This window comes from Propithecus coquereli, unplaced genomic scaffold (assembly GCF_000956105.1).
Source record: "Propithecus coquereli isolate 6110/MARCELLA unplaced genomic scaffold, Pcoq_1.0 Scaffold134, whole genome shotgun sequence".
In the NCBI taxonomy this organism is placed as follows: Eukaryota; Metazoa; Chordata; class Mammalia; order Primates; family Indriidae; genus Propithecus; species Propithecus coquereli.
Genome location: NW_012137636.1, coordinates 6,375,126 through 6,386,435, shown reverse-complemented (window position 1 = coordinate 6,386,435; position 11,310 = coordinate 6,375,126). Strand labels below are relative to the sequence as shown.

The following is an 11,310-nucleotide window of genomic DNA, read 5'->3' as shown; positions in this document are numbered from 1 at the left end:
CACGGTTAAGTTTCTCCAAGAAGCCTCAGAAAAATCTCAACTCTATACATTTTAAACTTAATTTAATGACAAATTGGACTTTATAAAATTTAAAAATCTATGCTTTGTGAAAGACTCTGTTAAGGGGTTGAAAAGACAAACTACAAACTGAGAGAATATATTTGCAAACCACATTTCTGATACAAGACTAATATCTGGAATATCTAGTGTTTAGTTGTAAAGACCTTTTACAACTCAACAGTGAGAAAAATCAATCCAATTAGAAAATGGGCAAAAGACATGAAGTAACATTTCACCAAAGGAAATACACGGATGACAAATAAGCACATGAAAATATGTTTAACATCGTTAGCCATCCACAGAATGCAAATTAAAACCACAATGAGATATTACGACTATACCTACCCATGAGAATGACTTTAAAAAATAGTGGCAACACAGAATGCTGGTGAAGATACAGAGAAACTGCATTATTCATACATTGCTGGCGGCACTGGGAAATGGTACAGTCACTTTGGTGGCATTGTGTCATTAAACATGCCATTGTCAGCAATTGCACTTCTGGGCATTTATCCCAGAGAAATTACAAATTATGTTCGCATAAAAGCCTCTACACGAATGTTCATAGCAGCTTTATTTGGAATAACCAAACATTGGGAACACGCAGATGTCTTTCAACAGGTGAATGGTTAAACAAACTGGGGTACCTACTGTGGAATACTACTCAGCAATAAAAAGGAGCGAGTCATTGATGCATGCAACAACCTGGGTGGATCTCCAGGGATAACGCTGAGTGGAAAAAAGTCAAACCCACAGGTTACATACTGTATGATTCCATTTTTATAACATTTTGAAATGGCAAATTATAGAAATGGAGAACAGACAGATTAGTGGTTACCAAGAGTTAAAAAGTAAATGGGAACCGGGGGGTAAGCATGGAGGGAGGTGTGTGTGGCTGTATGAGGGTGGGGAGAGGGGGCCTTCTGTTTATTGAAATGTTCAGTATATGGCTGTATCAATACCAATATCACTATACTGGTTTTGATACTGTAGGATAGTTTTACAAGACGTTACCTTTGGAGATAACTGCTTAAAGAGTACAGGGAATCTATCTGTATTATTTCTTACTACTCTATGTGAATCTAAAATTTTCTCCAAAAAAAGTTCAATTTTTTTTAAAAAATTAAGGGTTTAGGAAGAAAGCATATCTTTTCAACTCAAGTTTGGAATGAAGATGCTCCTAACTCAGCGGCCAGCAAGGCTGTTGCTAAGAAGATGAAGCAGGCAGTTTGGAACAGAGAGCGGGGTTCCAGGCACTGCCCCTTAGCATTAAGGGGCTTTCCTTCCTAGCCAGAGCATTACTTCTCAGCAGCCTCCATCTCTTTCCAGGAGGTCCCCAAGTTGAACAGACTAGGAAGTCTACTACCTGATGATTTGTCACCATGGCCTCTGAAGAAATTCTAACCATAGGAGTCAGCCTCAGGATGAGTTTACTGTGGTTTCAGCCCTGTTACTGGGGATGCTGGCAAGTGGAAAGGAGGCATCAGCCTGTTACCAGTGACTAGCAGGTAGCTGAGGACAATGAGGGGCTGCCTGGGACCTGCACTGCATGCAACCTGGGGAAAGAAAGGAGACAATGTGGGCAGTGCCCACAGAACTTCTGTGAGAATATATCTCGTGGGCATCACTGGGTGATGTCTCAGCTGCTGGCACGAGTCTCAAGCCCTTCCAGGCTGTGCTGAGATCCACCTGACCTCCCAGACTGACCTTCTGCTCCTAATGCCTGGACCGATGACTGCAAACTGGTGCTCCTCCGAGCAGCACACTGAGCTCACAGGGAGCTCTCCTCCAGTGAGCTAACCCGAAACACAGACTCTTGTTCTCCACCTGACAGCACGCCACACCCCTGCCTTACTGAGACAACTTTGGCCCAGGTCTTTTATGGAGTGCCCACATATTGGAACATGTGGCTTAGTTCCTTTGACGGAACACATATTTCCTGCCTCCACACCCAATCCACAGAGTCAGGGACCGCTTCCTTCTGCTATGTGCTGTTTGAAAATGGTTAAGAGCATGGTCTCTAGCATTCAATTACCCAGTTCAAAGCCTAGCCTTGCCATTTACTAGTGGTGAGACGTGGCAGATGATTGGGCAACTCTGAGCCCCAGCTTCCTCCTCACTAAAATGGGATCGTGGCAGTAGCTCGTCTCACAAGGTTGGTATGGGGATTAAATGAGTTGGTAAGTGTGGAGTCTCTGCAAGAGTGCCTGGCCCATAGGTAGCCTTACGTAAATGTTAGCAACTGCTCCTGTTACTTCTCATCATGGTCGTACTCTGAGAGGCAGCAGTGGTGAGTGAAAGTACTCTGAATTAAATTCTAATAGATTTGAGGGTCGAAATTAGCTGGGTCGAAATCCCCTCTTGGGCAAGTCACTTAACCTCTCTGTGCCTCAGTTTCCCTATTTGCAAAATCAGACCAAAAAAGAACCTATTGCACAGGCTTGCCATGGAGATCCAAAGATGTAGTGGGCTCATGTGGATTTCTCCGGCGTGCACACTGGGAGCTCAAAGTACAACTCTGTATATTGTATTTTGCAATGTACAATCATTGCAGTGGAGAGCAGCGATGGTGAGGTTAGTCCTCTATCCTTCTCCATCCCCCTTGCCCTGGCGCCTGTGAAACAGAGCATCCCCATGGCAACAGCAGCAGCTGGTCCCTAGATAAGAGGAGCTGGAGCCGGCCAGCAGCAGCCACTGCGCAGAGGAGCCAGGCCCAGCTTCGGTGAGCAAACGCCCTCCCTGTCTCTCGTCTTCTCTTCCCAGCGCCTGCACAGATTGGTAAGTGCTTTGGATTTTTACTCCAAGAACTTTCGTGGCAAGAAAAGCAAGTTTCTAATGAGTTGCAACTTCTTTGTGGCTGCTGGGACAAAAAAGGCTATAGCCGGTGGCAGGGGGCTTGTGCTTTATGGAGCAAGGCTGAGCTGGGGCAAGGTGGGGAGCAGAGAAAGTCACCACATTCAAGTCACTTTTCCAAAGGAGGTATGGCACTGAGCACTGTGAAAACCCCTGAATCCTCACAAACTAAATTGCAAAGTTTTAAAATAATGTAGGTGTATCTGCATGTTCACTCGGGAGGGAGAGGTTTATCTTGCAAGGCTGGGGAAAGGGCGCTTCTCAAAAAACATCTCCGTGCCCTACTTCAAGTCAGAGTCACTCCTCCAGGAATACTGCCAATTTAGGTCTTCTAAATGAACAAATTTGATTTCACAATGTGGAACTTTTTGACCTAAATTCAATTCTCAGGTTAAAAAGAGGTTTGACAAAGGATATGTATTTTACACAGCCAGAGGGTGCAGTAACCAGATACCACATGGACATAACTTTCTACCTTTTTATTCCATCACGTAAATCTAGACTTGGTTACTTTGTGGATATTCTTTAGATCATCGTAGGGCTAAGCTAAGTGTCGACTCGTTCCTAAAAATCTGTATTATCATGTTTCCAAGACCCAGAAAGGGGTATTCTGCAGTTGGTTTGCACCTAGGACTGTTCTCATCTCGTTACCAGCTTCAGAGAAGGCCAAAAACGGGCTTAGGAGATTATGGTGATGGATCAATTTGGACATGCATATTAAAATCACAAGGGGAGGACTGAAAGATCAAAGAAGGCCACTCACTCATTAAAATGTCAGCATGTGGGACCTGGGCTGGGTGCTTTACACATGTGGTAGTGTTAATACTCTCAACAATCCTGGAGAAGAGCCACTATCATCCCCATTTTACAGATGGGAAAACTAAGTTTCCAAGAGGACACATAACTTTCCCAAGTTCATCCAGCTAGAGAGGGTACCAGCAACCAAACCATTGCTTCTACCTCATATTGCCTTCCAGCATCAATTCCTTACAGTCGTGAGAAATTTTCTGTCCAAGAGTTAAAATACATATTCTCACATCCAACTGAAATACCTACTCGGTATTAAAAGACAAAATGCCCAAACCACCTTCTGACCACAAACTGAACCCACAGATCTTTGTTCAGCAGCAGAGACAGCATTACTATCCTCCCGAAATGGGAACGAGATCTGAGCCAGTGGAGGCTGGCCTCCATAAGATGTGTCCTCAGTATCCCCAGGCTGCCCTGATGTGCCTGCCCTTCTGCAACTTAGCGGGGTTCCTTCCCTGGCACCCAGTTCCTTGGCCTTTTCAGTTCCTGTTCTCAAAAGACAAGGTGACTTTTGTCATTAACAGTCCCTGTGTATTGTGATATCAGTTTATGTATCTCCTCTCTCCCCGGTACTTGCATTTACAGTGTCTCTCTGTGAAAAGAAAACCTTTGTTCCTTGTGAAAAGGAAGATAAAGATTAGTAAGAAGAAGTTGCAAGAGTTTAAAATACGGGGTGCTGAACACCTCCCTCAAACCCTGAAATTATATCCCTTGGTCTTTTCCATGCTACACAGACCACCCACATTCTGTCAGACAGCAGCAATTGGAAAAATAATTCAGATCCACAATTCTTTATTCTGTAAATGAGAAATCTAAAAAATTCTGAAAACCAAAAGTTTGTTGTTGTTGTTAACTTCAACACAAACTCATTTGGTAGCAAAACCTGACCTGAAAGGATATGAAACTTTTCATAGTCTGTCTTTATGTCATTTAGTGTGAATATTCATAGTTTTACAGTTTTGCAGGAGAAAAAATGTATGTGATCGCTGGTACTCCCCAAGACCCTCTGGGAGTGTTACATAATAAAAATGTCCTGATTTCCACAGCACACTGGGCCCCAGGCTTGTCATAAGGGGCCAGTACTGACAATCACAGCAGAGATCCAAGTCCCTGTATGAGTGTTTGAAAGCAGAGCCCACAGTGAACCGACAAGTGGCAAGAGAATGTTAAAGGGGTCACAAATCTTTATATTAGACACAGTTTATGAAATACCCCCAAATGTAAAGTATCAGTCAACAAACATCTCTGAACATCCTAGCTTTGGGGTTGCAATCTGAAGACCCAGAGGACCAACTGTTTAGGTATGAAAGAAAGAGCTGGTGCCTTAGAAAGCTACCAAATTACAGGGAGCTGCTGAGGGAGATGATGAAACTTTCCCTGGGCAGCGTGACAAGAGCAGCGTCCCTTTACGACACCCGCTTAGGATGGAGACAATTAAAGAGAAGAAGGCATTGGCAGGATCAGGAATAGGAAATGGAAATGTCCCATTTCTTATTTCAGGAATTAGCCTGGCTCATGTCTTACAGTGGTTCATTCCAAAAGAACACCCCTTATCACTGAGAATAGAAGTGGAGAGTTGTTGGGGGCACCACAAAGATGGGAGCCTCTGCACGTTCTATCATAGCAGCGATAGCCTGTGGGCAAAGAGGGAAAAAATAATTATATCGTCCTAGGGCTCCATTTACCCTCACTATGTCCTTTAAGATTTAGCAACTTCATCAAAGTCATATGGCTTCTTAGTTAAAGAGCTGAGATTTAACCTGGGTCTATTTGACTTGAGAGCTCGGGTTCAAATTAAATAACCAGCTCTTGGGCACAGAGGAGCAGCCATACACTCCGAGTACAAAGAGAAGTTTACCTTACAAGGGTTGGGGAGAAGGAGGGGAAACTGCTGCTAGACAGGCCTTAGTGTAGATAGTAGGGGCTGTGTTCAAATGATGCCTCTGGCCCTGAGTGTGCAGCTAATGATAGGTCATTTTAACCTTTGTGAGCCCCAGTTTCTTCTTCTGGAGAATAAATATTTTGACCAGATCCTCCACGAGGGTGATTTTCAGCACAACATCTATGAGTAGGCCCATGACTCTGCTTGAAGAGGAAGAAAATTGGTTAAATAAGTGCGTAAGACCACATTTGAGGCTATAATTTTGCTTTGAGACCTCAGCAACCAGCCCACTCACCCCGAGTAACGTTCCCACGGCTGTTCTCTGCACTCAAGCCGGTGGGGGCTGGCCTGGCCAAGGTAACGGCATTCTTCCTTATGGTCCCAGGGAGTTGGCAAGCTCTATACGTACACTAAAAACAGTGGTCTGAATTGATTTCTGCTGAAGTCACTCAGTACAATCAGTCTGCTTGGAGTGACACTAAAAGCCGTACTCAAGTGATCAGTTAATGGCTCCATCTGCTGTGCAATGATCTCAGCTTATAGGGGGAGAGAGTTTCCAACCTTTCTGGGGAAAACTGGCTTATTCCTGAGAAGACAGCTGAGCTGAACTCATTCTATGAGGTTGAAATGTTAGCACAACTGATCTGTGTATTTGGTCAAGGAATCTCAAAAGAAGAGGATCAGTTAGGTCATTTTAATCTTCTTCATTCTCCCTTACCAGTCTTGCTATGGTTGGATATGAGTAATAAATTATCCAAAAGGAACTCAAGAGACAGAGTCTAGGCAGGCACTAATGAAGATTTTCTATAAATCTCAGCTAATGCATTTCTCGTTCGGACCTGACACGTGTCCATTCTGGATGTCCACTCCTCCTGGCAATGGCTATAACTAATAGCTCTGGAAAGTTCAGTGGATTTGTGGTCCAGGAAAGATGGGGGATGGGGACAGGGAACAGCTCTGCTCTCATGTCAGGAATCTCTACGGGGAAAATAAAGCTGCATTCCAAGACCTAGATTTCCTCCTACCACATCTCTACCACCATCGTGATATGAACAGGGGGGCAATCGTGTTACTTCATAGTTGCAGGATGTCAGGGTAGAAAATTAGAAGGCTGATTCAATTTGGGTTCAAAGGATTCACTTTGTTTTTAAGAGACTTGATTGTACAGTGGAAGTCTGCAGAACTGTATCCATATCTAGGCTAGGCTATTTAATAGACATGTGACTAAATAAACTAATTAAACTTTCTGAGCCTCAGTTTCCTCATCTGTGCAGTATACATAATCCTATTTTGCAGAACAGAGAAAATGTAGGCAAGGTTCTATGACTTTCCACTAACTTATTTCTAATTCAGACTTGGCAATTGTTCATTCTGAAATTCCCAAAGTGCCTCTGAGAAGAGCAAATTTTGAACATTTTTTGATACATGACAATTACCAATAAATCTGTGTGCGTGTGTGTGTGTGTGTGTACATGTGTGTATTGTGTGATTCATTTTATTTTGGCTTAAATCTCAAGTTGGGAGCTTCTGGTAGCTAAGTATAAGAAGTATACTTGAAAAACCAGAATCGAATTGGGAACATAATAGTAAGTGCTCAAAAATATAGTTATTTAATAAATAAACGAATGAATGAACAGAAGGCATACTATGGACTGTTTCTTATACTTCTGTAGTGCCGGAGAAGAAATACACACACGCACCTTCTTTGATGATGTCCACTCAGCAAATGCAGCCACTGGAGATCTCAGAAGACAGGCTGGACAAGCTAGATCCTCGTTGCAGCCACTTAGGTAAATGCTCTGTTGTGAATGTCAGTTGTGGAAATCAGAAAGGGGGAGGCTCTGCTATTCGGTTTGTGGGCAAGTCTGAGAGAGGCCTCCCGAAACCCGATAGTCTGTGCCTTCTGGTCACAGCCAACACCAGATGGGTAGGCAAATAGCCATGGGTCTGTGGGGTCTGCCATGTAAATATTAGCTGAAGCACTGGAAGGAAGTTCATTGGAGAGAGAGAATGAGAGAAAGAGAGAGAGAGAGAGAGAAGGCATTGTCCTCTTTTTGGGGTCTGCCAGAGTCCCGGACAGAGCATTTCGGAGGCAATAAATGGAATGTGGCAGTATAGCTTGTTTTCAGTGTTTCCTGACACACTTACACCCCCTGTGCAGAGCCAATAAAATATTTCAAATATCTCTCTTTGCCTATCAAGACAGAATTTTAAATAGCCTTTTTCTGCTTTATTGTCAATCTGTTTCCTTTCCAGAACTGACTTTTTACATAACCTTTGTAATGAAAATACCAGAAACATTTTTGCCTCTACCCATTTCTAAAAATGAGACACTCAGACTTTTGATGGATGGGCCTTTTGCATATTCATAGCCTTTGTCTACGCTTCGCCCGGTTATGACTCCCCGCTCCTCTCCCCTCTCCCCATTTGCCATAAAGATATTTTATGTTGAGGATTTCTCCAAAAATGGGGAAAAGTGCAATGGAAAAAAAAAGTCAAAATTGAAGCAAATGTCTTGCTGTCTGCACTGAGCACTGAGGAGTGTCCCGGGGTTGAACGGTGGCCCTGTGGCAGGTCTTTATCCAGCCTGTACCTCTAGAGACCCACAGCAGGCAGCACCCATTCTGAGCAACATTCATTCATTCATTCAACAAATGACTGTGCTATGTATAATGGGGGTGGGGATTGACAGTGCTGTGTAGTAACACATTTTAAAAATTGCTTTTTCAGCCAGATATTACAATACACAGTCCCAACAGTCAGATCAACCTGACTCCACAAACATGCACTGGTGTAAGGGAAAGGCACTGAAGAATAAAATTACAAAAAGGATGTAATCCTTAATCTCCAAGAAATCTCTGTCTGGAACAGGAGATATATCATTAGAGAACAATGAACCAGTGTAGAACAATGACAGAGAAGCCCAAAGGAGAGCAACATCAACAAAAGCATGGGGAAGTAAGATGGAGCAGAGAAAGGATTTTAATGGGCAAGGAGTGATCAGATTGGATTCGTTACATATAACAACGTTGATGGACTTGAGGTAAAAGACAGGCTACAGAAGCCCTGGTGTGCCGATGCAGAGGAATGAGAAAAGGAAAAAGATGAATAAGAAGACTGGGGGACCCTGAGACAGGATGAGCAAATAGGAGAGTTACAGAGCCAGGGGGCAGGGAAGGGACAAACACTGAAGCCCGAGTGTGAATCATGAGGATGACTGGTTGGCCATAGAAATGAAGGCAAGTGGGGCATTTACTGAGAACCCTGGGGAAACGTGCCAAAACCAACGGAGACTAAGGTTCCATCCTGGCCCTTGGGGTGTCAAAGAGAGCAAGCCTTGAGTGAAGGAAATTGAGGAGCATTTAGCACAGAGAACCTCTTCTGTAAGAAATTTATTTTTTTTCTTTTTCATATAAATTTTATATAAATTATATAAATCTGTGAATATTAAAATGTTGAGAGATATTAATTGATTTAAATTATATAACCACTGTCTCTTATTTGCATGTGTAAACCTAGCTGACTAAAGAGGCTGCTATTCAGGAAGCCAATAACATAATAAAAGTGGTCACCAACCAATTTGGCCTAATGTACTCTCATATACTTTGATTTGGCTGCTTGACCAAAAGCAAGCAGATAAAGCATTCATGTTCCCCTTCATTAAAAACAGAAGCGTATTGAACAACAACCATCACAGCCTAGATAATCAATTCTACTATAAATGAATGAATCACACACATATACCTAACTTAAATGTAAAGAAGCTCAAGATGAAATTTAATTCCAACCCACTCGGTGGTCTGACGATATTTTTACGTTCTTCTTTGCCTTGATGACTCATCCATTTGAGTTCTCTTAATTTAGAGTTTTACAGAATTCTAGTTTTCCATTTTATTATATGAATTCATGCAAGGCTATTAAAGTCCCCTGTGGAAGAGGACAACATGAATAAACACTTTTCTTTTTCAGACCAAATGCCCTCTGCCCCTATCACCAGGTGCAATTGAAAACCAACCAGTTTGTGACTGGCCCCTTCCTCATGTTATATTCTTTTCTCTTTGTATCCTATCAAAACCAGATGATCTTTCAGACCAGTTCATTAAGGACTGTGAGCTCAAAAAGAAGCCAAGAAAGGGGAAAAATGCACAGGCCACCCTGAATGTTGAGTCAGAGCAAAAAAAACCAAGGAGGAAAGATACACCGGCCCTGCACATCCCACCTTTCATACCAGGTAGGGGACAATGAAGTCGGCTTGCACGGCTGCAGAGGGGAGTCCCTTGCCACCAGGTCACATCAGTCTCAAAAATCTTTCCTTAAATACCTGGGTATATTTTTAATAATAGGTACATTAGTTACAATATGGCAAGCTGCTATAACAGATAAATTTTAAAATATTAGTGGCTTCATACCGAAAGAGATCATTTTTTACTCAACAGTGGAAGTTCAGGCTGGGGTGGCAAGCTCTGTTCCATATGGTCATTTGGGGACCCAGGCTAATGGGTTTTGACATCTTCAGTAATGATGAGCAAAGTCACCAGGAGCTTCCCAAGTCACCATGAGTATCACTATCCGGCAGACATGGGGGTAGACAGAGCAGAGGATTGACAGAGACATCTGTGTGACCTAGGCCTCCGCCCATCAGAGGCCTCACCTGACAGCAAGGGAGGCCAGGGAATTTGTCTGAGTTCTAGGCCCAGGACAAATGCAAAACGGTTTGGTGAACAACTAGGGTGTCTCTACAACACCCCTGGATGGGACGTGTGACACTCTCTTATTCTCTAAAGTTTTCTCTTGTTTTGCTTCCTCTTCTCCTTCCCCCTCGGTCATTTATTTACTGTCATCTCTATTCACACTGCAGCTGAGTGATACCAAACAGATGAAACCCTGATCTTGCTGAGAAGGAAGTTTCGGTTTTCTAAAAAGTAATAGTAGCACATAAATAGCTGGAATGTGCAGGAAGAAGTGATGTCATAAGGAGGCCCATAAAAGGAGCTTGGGAGTTCAGTCTGGGTAGTGAACTATAGAAACTTTTATACAAGAGAGTTATTAAATGATGGAGAAAGGTTTCACCTGTAGAATAGAGGCGAGAAGGGAGGAGGGTGGAGGTAGAGCGATAATTAAGGGATCGGGGCAGAAGTGGGCAGCACACAGCTTGCAGAAGAGCAAGCTCTCCCCTCCGGCTGAAGAGGGTGGACTTTGAAGGCAGAGCCTGGGCTAGACACCTGTCTGAAACCTGTGCACTGCAATAACTTGGGCACAGATTTTTGCCTCACTTTCCTCAGAGAGGTGACGGTGGCCGTAATCTTAAATTCCTCAGTGTTTGCAAGGCTGAAATGACATCAGGCATCCTTTGTATAGAGGATGTTCCTAGTATAGCCTAAATAAATACTAACTCTTATTATAAAGAAACTTCCTTTATTAAAATAAGTTTGAAAAGCCATATCGACTACTTCAGCAGGTGTGTAAATGTGCACGGTCCTAACATGTGCACATTTATGTACATGTATTTGATTCTGTTTCTCTGTTTCCTTAACCACGCAGGTGTGCTTTCAGAACATCTAATTAAAAGGTACGATGTTCAAGAGAGACATCCAAAGGGCAAAATGAGCCCAGCTCTTCATAACACTGACCTGGAACAGAAAAAGCCAAGGAGAAAAGACACACCTGCCCTGCACATGTCCCCCTTTGCAGCAGGTAAAAGAGCT

At 43.1% G+C, this 11,310-nt stretch overlaps 1 protein-coding gene across 1 annotated transcript in view; it reads left to right on the top strand.

The window, feature by feature from the left end:
- Window positions 1-2,550: 2,550 nt before the first annotated feature.
- The window catches only part of PPP1R17 (protein phosphatase 1, regulatory subunit 17), a 20,043-nt gene continuing 11,283 nt past the window's right edge, over window positions 2,551-11,310 (top strand). Inside the window, exons 1-4 of the mRNA XM_012638768.1 lie at window positions 2,551-2,838; window positions 7,279-7,395; window positions 9,684-9,836; window positions 11,147-11,299. Coding sequence (XP_012494222.1) covers window positions 7,314-7,395; window positions 9,684-9,836; window positions 11,147-11,299 — 388 coding nt within the window. The 5' untranslated portion in view covers window positions 2,551-2,838; window positions 7,279-7,313. The remainder of the gene's footprint in view (window positions 2,839-7,278; window positions 7,396-9,683; window positions 9,837-11,146; window positions 11,300-11,310) is intronic.